The sequence below is a fragment of the Pelodiscus sinensis genome, chromosome 2, assembly GCF_049634645.1.
Source record: "Pelodiscus sinensis isolate JC-2024 chromosome 2, ASM4963464v1, whole genome shotgun sequence".
Lineage (NCBI taxonomy): Eukaryota > Metazoa > Chordata > Testudines > Trionychidae > Pelodiscus > Pelodiscus sinensis.
Genome location: NC_134712.1, coordinates 58,640,060 through 58,662,020, shown reverse-complemented (window position 1 = coordinate 58,662,020; position 21,961 = coordinate 58,640,060). Strand labels below are relative to the sequence as shown.

The 21,961-nt window shown below is 42.2% G+C and overlaps 1 protein-coding gene, 1 long non-coding RNA gene and 2 other non-coding genes across 5 annotated transcripts in view; 2 read left to right on the top strand and 2 right to left on the bottom strand.

Moving 5' to 3' along the window:
• Nucleotides 1–18,562, top strand: part of DNAJC5B (DnaJ heat shock protein family (Hsp40) member C5 beta) — a 50,469-nt gene extending 31,907 nt beyond the window's left edge. For both annotated transcript variants that reach the window (XM_025186891.2, XM_025186894.2), the window contains 4 exons: nucleotides 1,487–1,700; nucleotides 6,579–6,753; nucleotides 15,945–16,050; nucleotides 18,425–18,562. In XM_025186891.2, coding sequence (XP_025042676.1) covers nucleotides 1,487–1,700; nucleotides 6,579–6,753; nucleotides 15,945–16,039 — 484 coding nt within the window. In that variant the 3' untranslated portion in view covers nucleotides 16,040–16,050; nucleotides 18,425–18,562. The remainder of the gene's footprint in view (nucleotides 1–1,486; nucleotides 1,701–6,578; nucleotides 6,754–15,944; nucleotides 16,051–18,424) is intronic.
• LOC112546484 (uncharacterized) overlaps nucleotides 1–21,006 on the bottom strand; it is a 49,083-nt gene extending 28,077 nt beyond the window's left edge. The window contains exons 1-3 of the long non-coding RNA XR_003090185.2: nucleotides 20,311–21,006; nucleotides 15,312–15,414; nucleotides 14,401–14,455 (exon numbers count right to left, since the gene is read on the bottom strand). This is a non-coding gene — a long non-coding RNA (uncharacterized LOC112546484). The remainder of the gene's footprint in view (nucleotides 1–14,400; nucleotides 14,456–15,311; nucleotides 15,415–20,310) is intronic.
• On the bottom strand, nucleotides 20,389–20,474 carry TRNAY-GUA (transfer RNA tyrosine (anticodon GUA)). Its single transcript is given in 2 exon segments — nucleotides 20,389–20,424; nucleotides 20,438–20,474. It is a non-coding gene; the product is annotated as a tRNA-Tyr (tRNA).
• On the top strand, nucleotides 20,934–21,006 carry TRNAR-ACG (transfer RNA arginine (anticodon ACG)). Its single transcript has one exon. It is a non-coding gene; the product is annotated as a tRNA-Arg (tRNA).
• Nucleotides 21,007–21,961: the final 955 nt, after the last annotated feature.

The following is a 21,961-nucleotide window of genomic DNA, read 5'->3' as shown; positions in this document are numbered from 1 at the left end:
AAAATATTGTATATGGTGTAGGCAATGGTGAATCAGATTTAAAGATTGATTTTGCCTGGCGATTGGCAAGGGACATTTGAAACTGAATCTGTTCTAAACCAGTATAGTTTCCCCACTCTGTACTTCAGAAAGATGCTTGCATTCTATTGGCGCTCCCAATATATTTTACTTTACTATTGTTTGGATTTTTGAAAGCCTAGCTGTTTTATAATGCCTTAAGGTATCTATTGATCCATGCCATCATCCAAAGATGTATAAGATTTCCCTTCCTTCAAGGATGATAATTTTGACCGAATAAACAAGTTGATACATTTGCTTTAAAACTGACTTCTTAAAATCATTTTTAGAAAGAATAACAATCTGTGTTATAAGGTGTATCAATGTTCTGCTGAGAGGGTTTTGTAAATGACAAGCTATCAATTTCTATACATATTACATATAATAAAAGCTTTGAGTCAACCTTAACTATAGCAATGCCATGTTAGGGGTAGACTTCTTGTTTTTCTCACATTAGAGCCATACTAAGGGCCTCACAAAACTTCCTCTGCCTTCAGTGGAAGCACAACTGTTCTTTTAATCCCAGTAAAAATTATGCCCTTTTTCCTCAGATGGAAAGTCAGAGGCTATGTCTACACTGCAGGCTTCTTGCACAAGAACTTTTTGCACAAGAGTTCTTGCGCAAGAGCACATTCACACTGCCATGTGCTTTAGTGCAAGAGATGTGCTTTTGCACAAGAGCATCCACGGAAGTGTGGACACTCTCTTGCACAAGAAAGCTCTGATGGCCATTTTAGCCATAGGGATTTCTTGCGTAAGAAACACCTTTTCTCATCCACACTAGCCTTTTTGCTCAAGAGCTCTTGCACAAAAAGGCTTATTCCTCGTGGGAAGAGGAATAACACTTGTGCAAAAAGCCCTGTCTTTTGACAATCTACTGTAAACTTTCTAGCGCAAGAACGGGCTTATAGTGTGGACGCGCCGCAAGTTTTTGCGCAAGAACAATTGTTCTTGCGCAAGAAGCCTGCAGTGTAGACATAGCCAGAGAGTCTGAGAGGTAAGAAGTCCTTATCATTTTGAAGTGTAAGGAGTGTTTTAAGGGTGACATCCTGGTCCTATTTAATACATTGTACAAGTGTTATAAATGTCAATACAGCTATGTGAATTAGCTCTACTGAGGACAGGATGTTTATTTAGTTTTTATCCCTATTTAAGAGAATATTTGTCTTTTTTTTTTCAAAAACTCTCCTATTCACTTTGCTGCTCTCTTTCAGATTTGTCTTAGCAACCCTCCTCTTTCTGTCATTTTTGCACCATTAAACATTATCAATTGCTACAAAGTCTCAACTGGCATCCTCTCAGTTAGCAAAGCTGTAACTAAAAAGACTCAGGCCTGAGTTCTGCTCAGAACAAACATGAATCAACTAAAATAGTCTGTAAACATTTATAGAAAAAACACTGTTTTCCTTCTCTTTCTTTCATGCTTAAGAAAATTGGCTCTGAAATATCATCCAGACAAGAATCCTGACAATCCAGAGGCTGTTGAAAAATTTAAAGAAATCAACAATGCTCATGCGATACTGACTGACCTGTCCAAGAGAAACATATACGATAAGTATGGATCATTAGGGCTTTATGTGGCAGAACAGTTTGGAGAAGAAAATGTTAATGCATACTTCATGCTTTCAAGCTGGTGGGCAAAGGTGAGTGAGTAATATAAAATGCTTTATTCTCTTATTTAAAAATCTACTGAGCAAGCTAGGAAATCATGCAGTCTTCTAATGTAGTCTGGCCCTGGTCCTGCAAAGTGTTCTATGTGAGTGGGCCTTTAAACTCATGTGGAGTCCATGGAGCTCTGCACAGAAATAGGGGTCCCCTAGTTCAGAGTAAGTTTGAAGATTAGGGCCTTAAGTCACAGCAGATTCATTAAACAATGGCATGTCTTGAATGATTAGAAACTGGCAAAAACATAATTAAGTACCTCTCTTGAAAAGTGCTAATGAAGGATTTTTCTTTTTCCTTTAATTTACTAAATAATTAAATACACTGCATGTCTTGTAACACTTAGAGACATTAATTATATTTGAAACTGGAGCTCCAGGTTAATGTTGATTTTCTTTTCAGTAATGACTAAATAAAAATGACTCATTGCTCAAAAATGAGAAGTCCTACTTGTGTGACAACCAGCTAATAAGTTACCGTACAAATTTAGCCATGTTCTTTGCTATATATAGCACACAGCATACGTAAGCAATAATAATACATAACACAGTGTGCAATTATGGTGTCATATACGTGCGCCTTGGGTACATTGTGAGGGGGAAGGAGGAAGGAAGTGGAAGAAGAGGCGAGAACTGTGGAGTGGAGGAAGAGAGCAGTCTGAGGAGAAGAGCATGATACCTCAAATCAACAAATTGAATGAGGAAAATCTCATGGTGGGGGTTCTGATGACATAAGAGCTCAGTTCATTTGGCTTATTATGTAATAGTAATCCTTTGATATTTAGGTATATATTGCAAATCCTAGCATTTTAATCCATGTAGCAGTGAATGTAGTAAGCCTAGGGCATCACAAATGTGAAAAATCCCACACTTTAAATGTTATTCTTACTGCTATTTCCAGCAACAAAATGTTGAGGCAGCAAAAAGTCCATTGGAATAAATAGAAAAATAATCTTTGTGTGAACTAAATACACTGTGCAGAGAGGAGAAATGATTGCTTTGATTTAGGAAACATGGGAAACAGTATCCTGTCTCCACCAGTGGCCAGGGCAGGCCAGCTTTATGTGTCTGGGAAAACATCCTTTATAGATTACTTCAGGTGAGAATAGAAGCAGCTCAAATACAAATTAATGGACCCTCATTTTCAAAACTGGGAGCTACATTATATTGGCAAAATTTGTATCTACACCAGCAAATACTGAAGATAGGCCTGGTCCACATCTCCACTTTGAATGCCCGAGACATTACAGCTGGCCCCTGTATCTCTGGCAGCAAATTTACACTGGCTGTGGTTGTTGACTCCTGCAGCATCATGGACTCTTCATTACTGATTGCTTCTACTACTGCTACCTGCTGTGTCCATCTTTTCTCTCAGTTATCTTCTCCTCAGCCTTCTTGCCCCCATCTCTGAGCACAGGAAGTCACTAGCTAAGAAGGGAGAGAACAGATACTGAAAGATTCTCTAGCAGCAGCATCAGATGAGCCATTCCCTGGACTCCGATTATGTGACTATGGATGTGGAATAGATGTGGATATAAGAATAGGAACAGAAACAACAGCAGCAGCAGCCTTGATCATCACCCAGAAAAGCAGAGGAAAGTGTAGAGAGCAGCCCAAGTCCTAGAGGGTGTATGGGAGTAAGGAGAGCAATTGGTGGGTTTGAGTTGATTTGATTGGTGGGTGCTGTGTTCTGGAGGTATGGAAGGATTTGTAATGGAGCCTGTGTAAATTCCTTACATTGCATATTGAAGAATCTCCTACGAAAAAAATAAAAAATCTGAGGCACTTATGTACAAGACCTCCCAGATCGTCACATCTCCATCGCCACTAAACAAAACAAAGTTTTCCAATTTTCAGAGTATAAACAAAGAGGTCAACAAAGAATCCTCTCTGGTTGAATCTAGCCATCTACCTACATGCCTATCCACACTTTTCCTCTTCCACCTCTTTTACCAATAAGCTCTGGGCTTAGTGATTGCATTTGCCTTATGGCCTTATGCTGCCATTCCACACTGTGGCGTCTGAGTCCCAGTGGCATACTCCTATAAAGCCAACAGGAAAACACTGCAGTGGGCTGCAGTTCTTGCTGGTTACACTCCTCCTTCACTTCTCAGTATGCTGATAGGCAGTATATCCTGTCACACTCACACACTCAGAAGACAAAACAACAATGAGTCTGATGGCACTAAGTGGTGATCCAAGCCACTAAAAGTAAGGAAATAAAAATTAAAAGTGAAGCACAAAGCAAATAGGACTGTTAAATTAAGCCAGATTTCTCTAGAGGCTTAACCAAGCTGAGACAGTGGGTTCATTTACACAGAAAAAAGCTTTAACTAAAATGTCACAGATTCTTTTCCCCCCTTAAGGGCTTGTCTGTGCACAGTGATTGTGAATATGTCTATACACAGGTTGAACCTCTCTAGTGCGGCACCCTTGGGACCTGACTGGTGAGGAACCAGAGAATTTGCCAAACCACAGTTGGTCAATATTGTTTAGCAATGCTACCAACACTTCCGCTGCTTATTGGACTGTTAGATATTTAGGGGTGAAATAGAGCTAAATAACAGCACAGAACATTGAGAGACAGGACTGGTGGCAGTAAACAAACTTTATGGGACCATGGAAAGTATGGGCATACCCATGATAAGTGGACATCTGGCTAACTAAAATCATGCTGGACCATAAATGTAGCTGGACCAGTAATGTCGACTAGAGAGGTTCAAACTGTACCACTTCAGCTATATCAGGTTGAAATCAGTATAGTTAAACTTGTACAATTCCCTAGTGCAGACACAATTATACTAGTATAAAGGTGCTAATACCGGCATATCTTATTCCCATAAATGTAGGGAAATAATCTAAACCATTTTAAGGAATCTTTATATGGTATAATTGCATTTACATGGGGGAGGTTGTATACCTATTTATCTATTTTAGTGAAAAGTCACATCCTAACCCAAATAGTTAAACCAGTACAAAATCTAGGTCTACTGTAAGAGAAGAGGAAGCATTTTGAAATAATTTCAGCTCAACATAACTTCAGCCAGGCTTTTGAAAACAGCTGGAGGTATTTGTGTGCTTACCCAGGTACAGGTTAAACCTCTCTGGTCTGGGACTCTGGTCCAGTAACATCCATGGTCCAGCTGGACCACGGATGTTGCTGGATCAGAAAGCCACTGGACCTGAGAGCCCTCGTTTAGGGCACTGGAGTCCTGGTGCCCTAGGACACCCTCAGGGCTGTGGAGTGCTGGTGGCCCACAGCTAGCTATGGAGCTCCACTGGGCCCACACCATCAGAGCCCCAGAGCAGTAGAGCCCTGAAGCAGCAGAGCCCCGGAGCAGTGGAGCCTCAGAGCAATGGAGCCCTGGCGGCCCTGGGACAGTGGAGCCTCCACAGCCCAGAGCAGCTGAGCCTGGCAGCCTTGAGGCAGTGGAGCTTCAGCAGCCCTGGGACTGGTTGAGGAGCTGGGAGCCCAGTGGCCCTGGAGCAGGGGAGCCTGGCAATTTGCTGACAGATCTCAGGAGAGCCCAGAGTTTATCAGCAAAGGGGCCGACCTCCCTTGGTCCAGCAAATTCCCTTCTTCGGGACTCGTCAGGTCCCAAGGGTGCCTGCCCAGGAAGGTCCAGCCTGTATTACCATTAGCCTTGAGTCATTACAGGTCCCAGTCCTGCAGTGGGTTTGGTGTGATGATGATAGAGGGGAGATTGTTTTATTATTAATTAATTACTATTATCAGGCAATTTATTCTATTGTGAATACATTAAATGATTGGTGAGAGCACTTTTTCTGAGTTAAGGTGCATGTGTTAAATCATTCTCGACAGTGGCTTTTAACTATAAGAGCTAAATTGAGCCTTTTTGATGGAAGCAAATTTGTGTCTTAAAACCTTAGGATTTGCAGAGACCAAGGAGGCCTGATTCTCCTCTACGTACACCTATGTGACTTCATTTTATCCCAGCGTGTGTGAGAGAAAAATTAAATGTTTCCTCTTTGCCACTCCAGCCTTTGGACGCCTTATTTTATTTCTTTTTTTTTTTCTTATATGCTTGCTATTATCATCAGTCTAGTAGTGAATACGAATTTGCATGGAGACCAACTGTAATGTGTCATTTTTAAGGGTGGTGGGGTGGGAGTTTTGCGACATGAATGAAATTTCTGGAAAGCCTCACTCAGCACTCACAGCTAGAGCCAGATTTGCAAGAGCCCAGTATACTGGGGGTATGTTGGATGCTGAACCTTTGAAAATCTGACTACAAATGTCACAATGACAGATGGGTGGTGAGTGCTCTGGAAATCTGGCCCATATTTGGGGTTTTGAATGGTAGCTAAACTCTTAACAATCTGGTTGCAGCACTTGTAAATCTGGCCTGAGCATTTTTTAAAATCTGACATTATGGCTACGTCTAGACTGCAAGCCTTTTTCGAAAGAGGCTTTTTCGAAAGATACTTTCAAAAAAGCCTCTTTCAAAAAAGTGTGTCTAGACTACACCCAGTACTTTTGAAAAAGCAAGCTGCTTTTTCGAAAGAGAGCACCCAGGCAGTCTGGATGCTCTATTTCAAAAAAGCACAGTTTGTATTACATAGTGCCTTTTTTTCGAAAGAGCACTTTCGAAGAAAGGCGTTATTCCTCATAAAATGAGGTGTTCCGTGTCAAAAAAACTGCTGTGTTCGTTTGATTTACTTTCGAAAGAACGCAGCAGCAGTCTAGACACAGGGGAAGTTTTTTCGAAAAAAGGCCACTTTAAAAAAAAAAAAACCCTGTAGTCTAGACACACTCTATATGCCTTATGTCTGTTACAAACTGCCACTGATTAAAGGAAGTCCATGTGGTAATAGGGGTTTCCTCCCTGTTTAATCCAGGCCCTGTTTGCCGTTTGTGGCCTCTTGACAGGCTGCTACTTTTGCTGCTGCTTGTGCTGCTGTTTCAATTGCTGTTGTGGGCAGTGTAAACCCAAACCACCAGGGGGAGAAGAGCATGAGTTCTGTATGTCTCCTGAGGATTTGGAGGAGCAGATTAAGACAGACATGGAACAAGGTACTGATTATAGAAACTTACTATATAGTGCAAATATACAAAACCATTAAAAAAAACTATCAGGTCCTTTGCTGGTATATTATGTCAATGGAGATATGCTGATTTTTTACAGGAGCAGAGAATATAGCCCTACAAATATTTATTTATTTATTTATTTATTTATTTATTTATAGTGTGTGTCTTTCTGTCTGCGAATCTGTTTGTGCAAGTGCTTCCTAAATGGTAAGATCTAGGGCCACCAAATTTGGCATGCAGCTTCCTTTTACCCTAACTTAAAAGCAAAGTCAGGGTTTGGTTGTGCCAGGAGAACTGGAAGCTCTAGGAAAAGGACAGTTTTCCGTAACATGCAAAGGGAGGGGCTGCTGTTCAGAGGGACATGATACGAGAGTGGCCATTGGGGGCAGAGAGCCCACAGGGGAGAGCTATCCTGCAGAGTGTCCGCTGGCAAGCAGCCATAAAACCAAGGGAATAGCCAGGAGGGCTGGAACTCTGCCATCTTGCCTGCCAGCACACTAAGGGTGTGTCTAGACTACATGCCTCCTTCGACGGAGGCATGTAGATTAGCCAGATCGGAAGAGGGAAATGAAGCCGCGATTAAAATAATCGCGGCTTCATTTAAATTTAAATGGCTGCCCCGATCTGCCGATCAGCTGTTTGTCGGCAGATTGGGGGAGTCTGGACGCGATGCCCCGACAAAGAAGCCTTTCTTCATCGACACAGGTAAGCCTGGTTTCACGAGGCTTACCTGTGTCGATGAAGAAAGGCTTCTTTGTCGGGGCATCGCGTCCAGACTCCCCCGATCTGCCGACAAACAGCTGATCGGCAGATCGGGGCAGCCATTTAAATTTAAATGAAGCCGCGATTATTTTAATCGCGGCTTCATTTCCCTCTTCCGATCTGGCTAATCTACATGCCTCCGTCGAAGGAGGCATGTAGTCTAGACACACCCTAAGTAGGTCCCCTGTCCCAAGTCCTTTCCCCCTATCCCGGTGCTTGGCTGCAAGCACTGGAGAGTGGAAAGAAAAGGCTCTAGGCAGCTGAGGAGGGAGGGGCGAACTGGAGGGAGAAAAAAGTCTCCCCCTCCCCCCCCCCGATGTTCAGGGGGATGGGTCGAGTCGGGGAAGTCCTCTGGAGGCTTAGGGGGTGGGGAAAGAAAACACTCCTAGTGGCTGGGGTTGCTGGGGGAAGAGACGAAGCCCATGCGGGATGGGATCCACCCACCCTGAGCCCCTCCTCATCCCGCAAACCTCACTCTTGCAGCCCCCTGTCTCCAACCTCCTACATTCCCCCCCTTCCCCAAAGCCCTGTCCTAAATCCAGCACTCTGCCTCCCCATGCCCACTGCCCTGACGGACCCAGGAAGCACCGGGTAAGTCTGCTAGTCTTCTATATGGCAACTAAATCAGAAGCAAGTACAATAAACCTCAGAGTTATGCATGCGTAAGTTATGAACTGATTGGTCAACCACATACATCATTTGGAACAAGAAGTATGCAATCAAGCAGCTGCAGAGACAAAAGCAAAACAAATACAGTACAATACTGCGTAAAATGGGTGAAGTCATATCTTTTACTGGACCAGCTTCTGTTAGAGCAGCAAACTCCTGAGCTTCCATAGCACATTGTGCGTACCTTTTTCTGACAAAAACGTGTAGTCTAGCCGTATCCTGTGTGCCATGCCTGATCTGCTGCCTTCACTGAATGCCAGTGGTAATCTTTATTTATGCAAACAGTCCCAATGACTCCAATCAGCCTACTTGAGAAAGGGCTGCAAGATAAGGCTTATTCTTTTAAAGTGCTTTGGATCGTTTCTGATACGGGATATAAAAGTATTTTTTATTATATCTAGAACCAGCATGTCAAAGAGTACTCTTATCCCTGTAGTACCCCACCCTAACCAGCTGTGTTCTGCAGTAGCTCTGCCTTCATTTCTTCCTTTAAAAAATCCCTACTGGCCAGATAATCAAAAAATCCAATTTCTGGGGTCTTCTTATGTACAGCACAGTCTTTCCAAAGAAAACTCAAACTTTAAAAATCCCAGATTGGGGCCCATCCCCTTCCCAAAGAGGGGCTTTCTGTGCTTTAACTATTTATTTCTTTTGCTCCATCATGCTGATGCCTGACTTTACTGAGATACCCATTGCCCATTTATTCAGAATGTTCACCAATTTGACAGTTTTAGAAATGAATAAAGCTTAGATTTGGAATTTATGAGTCCAGGTTTCAAAAGGGGGGCCTGAAATAAACTAGAAGTGTTTAGGTCTCATTTCTTTTGTCACTTTTGTTACATTTTTTTCATAAATCAAAAGCATCTCTATAATTTGAGTGAGAACTGTATTTTATTTTATATTAAACAAAGCAACAACAACAACAAAAAATCAAGAACAAAAGCAAGGTCTGAACGTGACAGGACAACAAATGCATTTCCTCTGCATCTGAACACAAAATAGCAGCTTCCTCTTCCTTTAAATTTGCACTTCAAAGAAAACAAGTGATAACAGACACAAGCTGCACACGCAATAAGTTTATGGGTGCTGGCTGAAAAGATGTAACTGAGTGAAAATGGCATAGGTTGGTCCTAGCTTTGGCTCTTAAGCAGCAAGTAATTCAAACTTGATTGTCCTAGATAGGCAGGTTCAGACTTTTCTGCATGCCCATAATTTCCTTTATGTAAGATTTCTTCTAGACAAAGGCTCCACCAAGAAATTCAGAAAACAACAGTAAGGCTGCAGCAAGCTGCTTTGGAAGAGAAATTCACATTTTGAGCCAAATTCCTTATAGGTTTTCTGCACATTGTGGGTATGTCTACACTACCCCGCTAGTTCGAACTAGCGGGATAATGTAGGCATACCGCACTTGCAAATGAAGCCCGGGATTTGAATTTCCCGGGCTTCATTTGCATAAGCGGGGCGCCGCCATTTTTAAATCCCCGCTCGTTCGAACCCCTTGCCGCGTGGCTACACGTGGCACGAACTAGGTAGTTCGAACTAGGCTTCCTAGTTCAAACTATCGTTACTCCTCGTGGAATGAGCGGGGATTTAAAAATGGCGTTGAAGCCAAGGGGGTGAAGCTCTGCAGCGTCCCGCGGGCTCGTCCGGCCCTGGGGTTCCAGCAACCGTCGGGGTTCCAGACGGTCCACCGGTTCGGGCCAGTCCTCTGGGTCCACGGGGAGTTCTGCTGGCCGGCTTGGCCAGCCCTCTGTAGCCCTGGCAGGGAAGCCTCGGCTGGCCTTCGGGGAGCCAGCTGAGGGAGGCCTAAGCCGGGTCTCAGCCTCCCCAGGCAGGAGCTCTGGACAGGCCTCCGTCTCCTTCAGAGGCTCGGCCCCGACTGAGCTCCCCGGCGGCCTTCTTATACTCCTAGCCCCACCCTTTGGCTTCCAATCAGGTGAGGGGGCGGGGCTAGGTTGGGCCCAAAATGGCTCCCAGAGGGGTTCCTCCGCCTCCGGCTCAGTGGGTGGCCATTCCACCCCACTACACGAAGTCATTTATTTTCCAAAGAGATCAAGATGCAAAAAAGTATACCATTTGTCGTTTACTTCATAATATCCTGTGCATGTTATCAGCCAGATTATCACCACATTCAGCAATTCCTATCGGTCTCAATGGGTGCGTCTACACTGCACCATTTTTCTGGAATAATGGCCATTATTCCAGAAAAACAATACTAGTGCCCACACTGCAATTGTGGTATTTCGACAGAAAGTTGAAATAGTGGAGGGCTTTCTCCAACAGTGGTAAGCCTTCTTCCATGAAGAATAAGCCTTTTTCCGAAAAAGCTTTTTCAGAAAAATGTGTGTGTGGACACTCTATTTTGAAATAAGCTTTTCCGGAAGATCTCTTCTGGAAAAGCTTATTCCGAAAGAAGCTTGGGAGCAGCTAGGAGTCCTGAGTTGAACAGTGTGAGACCTGGAATTTGTGTATCGCAAGTAATTCCATGCTTTTGAAAACTATTTCTGTTCCAAAAATATCGAATTTTAAAATCCCCCACATTTAGTTATGATAAAATAAAAATGATTTGTTTGTTTGTTAGGAACAACTATTTCACCAGGAGGGTGGTGAAGCACTGGAATGGGTTGCCTAGGGAGGTGGTGGAATCTCTGTCCCTAGATGTTTTTAAGTCCCAGCTTGACAAAGCCCTGGCAGGGATGATTTAGTTGGGGTTGGCCCTGCTCCTGAGGTCTCTTCCAACCCTATGATTCTATGATGGAAAAACATCCATTTGGAAAATTTTCAAACAGCTCTATTGCTGAGCTACTTTGAACACCTGGCCTATTCATAGCTTTAGCAACTAAAAAACTAAAGAAGCTCATCCGTGAATAAGGTTTGCAGGACCTGTCCTGTATTCTTATTATGGTCAAGATTTATTTCTGCTACCAGAAGTTCTAATAACTAGGGTTACATCTATACAGAAGTGTTATTTTGGAATAAATTATGTTACAATAAAACTCCAATTGTTTGGCATCCAGTGGTCCGGCACTCCCAATAGTCCAGCATCAACTGGAACCCGGAAGTGCTCCAGCCAGCTGGACAATTGGAGCTGCTCCGCGCCGCTTCCCCAAGTCCGCCACTGCAACTGCTGAAACTGACGAGCGGTGGACTTGGGGAAGCTGCGGAGCAGAGCAGCTGGGGTGTTGCTGGGTGCCGAGCAGGGGGGTGAGGGGTGGTTCTGCGGGACCAACCCGGCAGCACCCCAGCTGCTCTGCTCTGCAGCTTCCCCAAGTCTGCTGCTCATCAGTTTCAGCAGCGGCAGCGGCGGACTTGGGGAAGCGGCGGACTTGGGGAAGCGGCGGAGCAGAGCAGCTGGGGTGCTGCCGGGTTGGTCCCGCAGCGCCGCCCTCATCCCCCTGCTCAGCACCCAGCAGCACCCCAGCTGCTCTGCTCCACGCCGCTTTCCCAAGTCCGCCGCTGAAGCTGCTGAAACTGACAAGCGGCAGACTTGGGGAAGCTGTGGAGCAGAGCAGCTGGGGTGCTCCCGGTTGGTCCTGCAGCACCGCCCCTCACCCCACTGCTCAGTGATAACTACTGCAGTCTGGGGGGTGGGGAGCCCGCTCCTCTTCCCTCCCAGAAACTCTCGGCAGCGGCGGCGTGGGGTTTCCCCCACCTTCCTGCAAAACAGCAAAGGGTTCCCCCCTCACCATGCCGTTCCCCACCCACCCCCCGGACGCAGCGCGGATCCCAGCAGAACTGTCACAGCTCCCCCGCCGGATTACCTCCTGATACTCCGGCATATCCAATAATCCGGCACCACCTAGGTCCCAAAGGTGCCGGATTATCGGAAGTCTACTGTATTTTGAAATAACATGGTGCATGTCTACACAGCAAGCTCTCATTTCAAAATAATGTCGAGCTGGAAGATTTCTTACTCCTGTAACCTTCATTTCATGAGGAATAAGGGAAGTCTAAAGAAGTGTGTTCTTCCTTCAGCTTCCTGCTGTCTAGACAGCGCCAAAAGCCGAATTAAGCTATTTCGACACTGATGTAGCATAAGTTGTATATCTTAATTCAACTTTTGCCCTGCAGTGTAGACATATACTAGGAGACTCAATCCTGCTTCCCCTAAAATCAATGATAGTTTTGCTATTGATATCAATGGGAAAAAGATGGGGACCTAGATTATTATGACATTAGACCAGTTTCTAAATGAATTTTTTTATGTAACCATTAGCCCTAAAACCAACATTTGTTGAGTCAGAATCTGACATGAAATAAAGTGTGTATTGTAATGCATGCAATAACCACAATGTTTCAAATGCCTTGAGAACATGCACAGCAGAAGAGAAGGAAGTAATTATTTCCAAACAGCTGGGATCTATTCTCCTTCTTTGGAGTCCAGTCACTCAATGTTCTTACTCACTTAACCTGTTTAATTTAATTCTGCTCCCACCGAAGACAGTGACAAACCTACCACGGACTCTAGTGTGGCTGAATGAGACACTATTTGAGTTTAGACTGATCATTTGAGTAAGGTGTCGGGCACTTGGTACGTCATATTGTAGTGATATTCTCTAACAGTTTGTCTATGGGTTTTTTTCCTCTTTGGTTCTCATCATAAGAACAAAATTATACATTTCCAAACAATGTTCAATTTTACAGCAAATGACATCAGAAAAAAAGGGAAAAAAGAACTGGAATGAGCTGAACTACTTTCCAGATTCATAAGCAATAAGTATTTAGCACATCATTGTCTCCTCCGCACTCCATATGATATCAACGTAGGCGAAGAGTGAACATGAGCTATCTATAGAAAATAATTTCAGCTGTGAATTCTGCTGTACCTCCATTCTGCAGCTCTCTGTTAAAAGATTATATTTGTATAGCTTATTATGCCTTGGGTACCCACTCTGATGAACCCCATAATAAATCCTAGAAGTGTGTAGACATCGAAGTATTTGATGAGCTGCCAGCCTTGGGAAGTGTTTGCATTTCTAAGAGACCCCCCCTCTCTTTTACTCATTAAGTTCTAGCCTTGAAGTGTTCTGTTTCTGGTTGCAAATGACTGCCCATAAAATTAAAAACTCTCTCTCACACAAAACCCTACAAACATACATGAAAATCCAGAAAATATTTAGATTTTTTTTAAAAGGCCTTAAAAATGAATTTGAAGTCCCAATCTAATCCGAACCAGAGTCTTGTTTTAACAAGTAATTCCTTGTAAACTTTGTATAAGTGCAAAAAATGGAAAACTGTGCCTGTCTTTGACCTTGTGTCGAAATATGGAATTTTCCTTACAGAGAAGCTGTTTGCAGTCTAATCACTCTTGCCTTTCACCTTGACAAAATCAAACTTGTTCCATTACCACTGAGGTGATGCCATCTGGCATGCAATTAGATGCCTGCTCTTGGCCAAGTTATTCCTGTATGTTATGGTCTGTGCCCATAATTCATCCCATTTTACTGCCCAGAAAAAAAATCACAATAGTATTCAAAACTTGGTTTTATTTACAAGTTTGAAACCTGTAATCAAGGTTTGAACAAAGACCCGACCTGCATGTGCCACTCCATTCCACACCCTAATGACATAAAAAGCTAAGCACCGGGTTCTTTTAGCCCACTCCATTAGCCTCATTTACACAGACGTTCAAATTCACAATATTTTTCCCCTATTTTTTCCTTCTCTTTCCTTCCCCATCCCCTCTCTTTCTCTGCTATTTATTTGTACCCTGGACCCCTTACTCCACTCATCTGAAGAAGTGAGTTGTGCCCACGAAAGCTCATGATACCAATTACATTTTTTGTTAGTCTCTAAGGGTATGTCTACACACTTGCACCCTATTTCCAAACTAGGGATGCAAATGTAGGCATTCGAAATAGTCAGTGAAGCAGGGATTTAAATATCCTGTGCTTCCTTAGCAGGATCTCTCCGGCGCATTACTCCAATCAACAGCTGTTTTGAAAGTGAAAGTGTACGCCAGGATGTGTTAGTTCGAACCAAGCCCCTTGGTTCGAACTAATATTACTCCTCATTTTTTGACTATTTTGAATGCCTACATTTGCATCCCTAGTTTAAACTAGGGTGCAAGTGTAGACATACCCTAAGATGCTGCAGAGCTAACTATTCATGTTTTTTAAAGTTTTTTCAATTACAGACTGACATGGCTACCCTTCTGAGACTTTTAAAGTTACTCCCAATTGCAAAAGGCCAGTCACTTACTCCAAGTCAGTTGCACTGGAGATCTTGCACTGAAGATGATGTTTGTAGCCAGTCCCTGTAATAAATTAACTAAATATTTATTGACTAAGAAAAAGAAATGAGAATTATTTACAAGGTTAAATCTGGTAAATACACATGCACACGCGAGTTACAGTCTTAGGTTCCAGAAAATAATAGAAGCAGCCTTAATATGCAAGCTCCATACATTGTTTAAGGATAACCCAGACTAAGCAGCTAGAATCTCTTATTTTATACTTTGAAATGTTGCCCTCCCAAAGTCCAAAGAGCATAGAGATAAAAATTTCTAACAAGAAGAAATTGAATCTCTCTCTCCCCAGAGTTCAAGTTGATGATTATAAGTTCTGAGGATGTTAAGGACTAGTCGACTATTCAATAAGCAAATGCTTATAGGATAGTCAGTCAACTAGTCGATCCACCCATAGATCCCCTCCACCTTGCTGCCTTTATCAGGTAGAGGTGGTGTTTCAACACCCAAGGCGGTGTTTCAAAGGGGCAGCTGCTGCATAGCTGATCCGCAGCTCAGCTGTGTGGCGGCTGCCCCTTTGAAATGCTGCCTCAGCATTTCAAAGGGGCAGCACCATGGAGCCCGGGGTCAGCTGGGGAGTCGATAATGAGTTGGCCACATGAGTGGCCCTCCTTCATCTCAATGGGCTGCAAGATTGTTCTAACCAAGATGGTCTCTTATGATAGGGTAGTTTTACTAACTGCCCCTTGCTCACATAGAATTTGCAGGGTGTGCCTGTTGAATCATAGCAGTGCTTTGATTGGATGCGGAGTGCATGGCTCTTATAGTTCTTGTGGTGTGTAATCAGCACACACTTCACGTGTCCTTGCTTTACATGCGTGTTACTTTAGTAATATCAGTAGGAAAAAAAAAAAACCATGCGTACTTCTTACTCTGACTCCTGCTCTCTTCTTTGCATTTTAATCCTCATTTTTTTTCTTTCTTTACCATTGTCTTCATATTCTTGAGATCTAATTCAAGGCCCAGACCTGCAAACATCACCAGGGTAGCATTTACTAAATAGTCAGCCTAAAGAACTCACGGTAGTAATCATTGCATCCTATTACAGAGGCAGGCACTTAAATTGTAAATGTTAGGGGCAGCACTCATGTCTTTAATTTTTGAAAAGTACTGGTTAAAATGATGGTTTATTATTATTATTAATAATAATAAATAATTAATAGGCAAACTGAAAAAAGATTATGTGACACGCTGGTTTATGTAACAACATAACTTCCTATGTGACCATACAGGCAAAAGTGTATGTTGGCTTAGTGTATTATATTAAGGATAAACATAGACTCACTGTGTATACAACCATTTACAGCTCTAACTTTCAGCCCTTACTCATCCAGGATTAGACCCTAAAGAGTTGCTGATGAAAGCTTGCTTGAAAGATCATTCAATAGTATTTTAGATCTTACTATTTTTGCTAAGTCACGCCATCAAGAAAAGCAACTTGACTTTTGTATCAAATCAACTCTGCTTGAAGGGTGTTTTCCCCCCCTCTTTGATTTAGATGGAGAAACTCCAATCATACTTCAGCCGACAAATGCAAATGAGAAAACTCAACTAATCGGAGATGGGCATCGCAGCTATCACACAGACTCATAAAGCAAGAGCAAGTACGGTCTGATTGCAGTATGTTCTCTAAGTAGGAATGTCACAAAGAGCGTTCAGAAAAAATAATTGGAAAGCACTGTAATTTTTTCCCCGTATTGGTATTTGATTTTTAAGTTAGACAAAGGAAGTTTGAAAGTAATTTCCTCTGGATGCAGACTCTTTAACTCATGGGGCCTTCAAAATGAACAGGCCCAGTCTCTGTGTTCTTCGCTGAGTGCAGACAAAGCCTAAGATACTTAGTATTCTAGTTTACTTCTATAAGGCCCTATGTTGCCTGCACATAGGCAGCACATAATTACTTCTCTTACGCTATTGGGTCAAGTTCTATCCCCAGGTGTGCACATTCAACTGCAACTGATTTTTAGTGGGAGATGTATGTGCATATGGATAGAGCGCAGCCCACTGTATCTATATATGTTCACACACCAGTGTGTGCACGCATATGCACACATATATCTTTAGGTGTTATGTTCTACTCCTTTACACTGGTTTTATGCTGGTATAACACCAATAAAGCCAATATAAACCCACTGTTGGGGAATGAAGAGTCTGGTTCTATAAGGATATATATTACACATGCTACATAAATTATTTCCTAAATACACTTTTTCAAATTTAATTCAAGAATTTACTGTGAAAGGTGAAAATGCTAGTGACTGTTTCCTGTCTAGAATTAAATGTGAAAATGAACCTAGTTAAAAGTCAAGGTAAAAATTACACGTGGTATATAAAAATCATCTTAGAGGTCCTGCTTCTATGGAAATCAATGAGAATTTTACCACTGATTACTCTGTTAACAGCAAATCAGACCCAAAGGTAATAAACAAGGACTAAAGCCCAGTTTGGGTACGTGTACACTTCACACTTATTTCGAAACAAGCTATTCTGGAATACTTGTTCTGAAATAGCTTATTTCGAAACAGCACATCTATACTGCAGGGAAGCCTCAAAATTAGGCTAAGGCAGGCTTCCCTAATGTAGACATGCTATCTCAATTTAGAGCCCCAGGAGGGACTGGGGAGGAATAACTTAGAATGGCCCTGGTGAAGGGCTATTTTGTAATACCAATAGTGGAGCATCTACACATGCCTTATTTCGAAATAGCTATTTCAGAATAGGTCTTATTCCTCGTAGAATGAAGTTTACAGATTTCAGAATAAGCTGTCTGTTATTTTGAAATTATTTCAAAATAATAGAATGGCTGTGTAGGCGCTTGCATTGTTATTTTGAAATAATGCTAGTTATCTTGAAATAACTGTGCAGTATAGACGCACCCTTTGGGAGTTAGGCTCCTAATATGGAAGATCTAGGCCAATGCACCTGATCCAAAGTCCACTGAAATCAGTGAAAGATTCCCAATGACTTCAATGGGTTTTAGCTCTTGGCTTAAATCCTGTAATGTTTAGTTAATTCTTAATGGGAAAAGGATGCCTGAGAAAGTATTTAGGCCCCAATCATGCACTGTGATCAACACAGACAACTGCTGCAAATGCAGGAAGCCCTACTGTCCTCATTGGGACTCTGTCTACAAGGATCACTATGCATATTTACATAATCAGAAGAGAAAAAAAAACCCACCCCAGTAACCATAAATATGGTCAATGGGATTTATCTCTGAAAGAATGAGGCTTTGCTAAAAGGACACTATGGCTATGTCTACATAACTGGGTTATTTTGAAATAAGTTATTTCGAAATAATAACTCCCAAAATAACTATTTTGGGATAAGTTTATTTCTCTTGAGTACATCTACACATCACCCTACACTTGAAATAAGATATGCAATTTGCACTATGCAAATTGCACATCTTATTTCGATTGTATTTCAAAATAGCTTATTTCGAAATATGGCATGTCTACACAGTGCCAAATTTTGAAATAACGCACTATTTTAAGACATCTCTTATCCCTCATGGAACGAGCGTAACAGGGATGCTGGAATAGTCTACCCGTTATTTTGAAAAATATTTTGAAATAATGGGTGCGTTTAAAAGACATGGGGAAGCTATTTTGGGATACCGCCAGTGTCCCAAAATCGCCCTGCTGTCTAGACGTACCCCTTCACAAGCAGGAGTTATTATTTTGAAATAACAAGCGCATTTATTTCAAAATAACGGGTTTGGTAGTGTGGACACTCGCCTTGTTATTTTGAAATAAGGGGAGTTACTTAAAAATAACACCCCAATGTAGACATGCCCTATTAGACTGATAAAAACAATGGTCAGCCATTGCCGAGGCAGATTTTCAGAGGTGTTGAGCATTTGCAGATCCTGTGAAGTCAGAAAGTCTGTTTATCTGAGAACATAATAAAAACTGAATTAAGATTTCCTGATTTGGTCCATAAATATGATTTTTTTTTCTTTTGTTTGCTTTCTAGAAGGTGCACTAAGGTGGAAACAATGATGCCTATATGATTTGCTTCCATGTCAAGTCCAGTTGAATTACAATTAATTTTTGAAAGCATGCAGTTGCAAATATTTTTCTTTATGGTGTTGCATTTATTTGTATGAAAAATACTATGTATTTGAAATCTACCTTTGCTGTCAAACACTTGGAATAATAAAGACTCCTTATGTGTAAGAATTATAGCACTACCTTTATGTTTCTACCCTAAGAAAACATTGTTCTAAGTAACAGCCAAAATAACCAAGAAGATCTTGATCCACCCGAAATGTCTATGGTAGCTTTCCAAGCGGGCAAGTTCTAGAAGAACTTTGTTTTCCTTAGGGGAATGTCTATACTGCGGTGCTACTTTGGGATACTTCTGGTATCCTGAAATAGCTATTCCGCATCTTGACTGTAAATGATATTTTAAAATAACGGGTGCAAATGATATTTTGAAATAACAGGCACACTATTCCGATGTCCCTGTAAACCTCGTGCCATGTAGATTAAGGGACGTTTGGCGGTTTATTTTGAAATTTGGCACTGTGTTTTCTCATGAGCTATTATGCCTGGTCTACACCTAAAACTTTGGTGAACCTGGCTATGTTGCTCAGGGATGTGAAAAACATACATCCTTGGGAGACAGTTAGGAACATCTAAGCCCCAGTGTAGCTACATCTAGATTGATGGAAGAATCCTAGCTACTGCCTCTTGACGGGATGAATTTACTACAGTGACAGAAAATCCTTTCTGTTGCTGCAGCAAGTGTAGTTGCAACACTGTAGCTATGCCACTTTACTTAGTTCAGATTACAATATACTCTTTCACTTTGGAAGATGAACCAGAAACTCAGTTCACAAGCTCCTCAGAACAAGACTGACAGCCACTGAACATCTTAAAGGAATGAACCAAAGAAATGGTTATCTGCAGAACTCTTAGTTTTTATGGTTAGGCATAACAAAAGGAGACTCCATCAGTATTAACAGAGAGAAGAAAACAGGGTGCATTATTATTTGTATTATGATAGCACAGTGTTGCATACCCAGACCATGTCCTGAAGAAAGCCTCAACCCTGCAAGCTATTTTGTGTAGTCAGACTGCTGCCTCTGCTGAAAGCTGTTACCTGACATATTAATTAACATATGTTGGCTAACTCCATGTTCAGAGACTAGTGCTGGTTACATTAGACTGTTAACATATTAGGGTAAAGTAATACTTTTGTTAACAACTTCTGAATCCTAATCTAGATACAAAAAAGTTTCCATCTAAGTATAGGAATTTGCCTGAAGCAATTTGCCTCATCGAGGATTATGATAACATTGCACAAAAACACTATGCCTTTTTTTCTTATCAACAAATTATTATATTTTACTTTTCACATAGAGAATTAAGCACAAAATCAATTTTTTCATCACCCCCACCACCATTTCTTTTTTGAAGTAAATCCTATTGAAAGCAGAGTGGGACCCAAACAACTCACAGAATCCAAACTTCTGCACATCTTACAAAAGTCTGTATTGGGACTCAAGTATCAGAGGGGTAGCTGTGTTAGTCTGAATCTGCAAAAGCGACGAGGAGTCCTGTGGCACTTATTTATTCCTGCCTCTGGAAATTTCCACTACATGCATCTGACGAAGTGGGTCTTTGCCCACGAAAGCTTATGCTCCTACACTTCAGTTAGTCTATAAGGTGCCACAGGACTCCTCGTTGCTTTTGTATTGGGACTGAAGTTTGCAGTGGAAGGCCATTTGTAATTACAACAAATGAAAAACTCTCTCATTTTGATAAAATACTTTAAATTATTATCTATTTCCTATAACTTTGCACAAGCATTAGATATTTCATATTGTGGTACATGCAGTGCTCATTCCAACTTACTTGAGCCAGTGTTGTAAGACCACCATCGTAAATAAATCAATGTCCAAATAAAAATTGACAGGAAAGAAAAAGAGCGTCTCCTTCGAGCCGGAATCGAACCAGCGACCTAAGGATTCCCGCAGTTCCTCTACAGTCCTCCGCTCTACCAGCTGAGCTATCGAAGGGACCTTATGCTGCAGCTCCCCAGTAACATATTAGAATTGAGAGAGTTCCCGGATATTAGCGCATGCGCACATTCTTTTTGCCCGTGCTATGTTGCGCATGCGCCTGGTAGCCGCGGACACTGGCCGATGCGCCTGCTGAGTCTATCTGGGCCCCACCACAGAGCTGTTACCGCCCTGCTCTGCCGGCTCGGGACTCCCGCCCCGCGGCCCCGTGCTGGGCGGGCGAGGCAGTCAGTCCAGTGCTGCGGAGCTGACCCCGTGGGGCGGGGAGGCCGTTGCTTGGTTCTGTAGGGGGTAGAGGCCAGAGGATGCTGCGGGGGGGGGAATCCCGCGAATCCCGCCTCTCCCTTGTGCGTCCCGAGCCTGGCCCCGCAGCGCGTGCGAGACTCTTTCTTGTTCTGCGCGAGCACGCGGGGGGGGGAATCTGTGCCTGTTTCTTCATAGTTTGCTATTAGTTGGGGGCCAGTGGCGCAATGGATAACGCGTCTGACTACGGATCAGAAGATTGTAGGTTCGACTCCTGCCTGGCTCGAACGTGTACGCTTTTGTTTGCTTTGGTTTAAAAGAGCTAATCTGCCCTACACATGAAGGCATACTTATAGCCAGACATACGTAATGCCTCAACAGAGCAGCTGTCACCGTTCTGCCTGCATGCCCCAACACTGCTGACAATTTAACACTGGCCTAATCTAGAAGATGGAATTATAAGAAAACTAAATTATGCAAATATTTTAACCCCATTTATAGTTAACCTTCTCAAACAATTACAAAAGTGCATTCTTTCAAACAGTTAAATTCAGGGATCCCATAATAAGCTGTAAAAGGTTAAAAATGTTAAAACCATATGAAATCCACCAAAAACAATCAGCTGCCTCTATGTGATTTATTTCTGTGAAATGTAAGAGAAAACTGGGCTTCTTTTAAGTAGTAGTTAAATATTAACAGAGAAACTCAGCCTAACAGGATGAAAATTCAGAAGATGTATTGTTAAAAATAGAAGTCTCCATTTTCAAGGAGCAATGACATATTAAAGTTCATTCATTTACAAGAGGTGAGTTCAGGATTTCATTCTTTTTCAGCTAATTATGATATTTTTTTTAGGCCAGAGCCTCAGCCAAATACATTTAGTATAGATCCATTAATTGAATGACCTTTGATCTGACCTGTCATCTTCGATTAAACTATATCCTGAAATAATTAGATCTGGGAACCTAGAAACTGACATTCATGTGATAAATTATTTTCCATGAAGATGATTTGTTATTCGTTAGAAATACCAGAATATAATATTGTGAAGTTACTGGATTGTAAAGGGAGAAGCCAGATCATTGTTGCACCCATGGGGGGAGGGGGCAGTGCCCCGAAAGTCTGTACAAAGCGAGCCATGTGAGGTGTCACATGAAAGCTTATGTTCTACTGATTCTGTATATGCTATTCATGTACTTGTATAATATCTGCATGTGGAGTTATAATTATGTACTCTATGT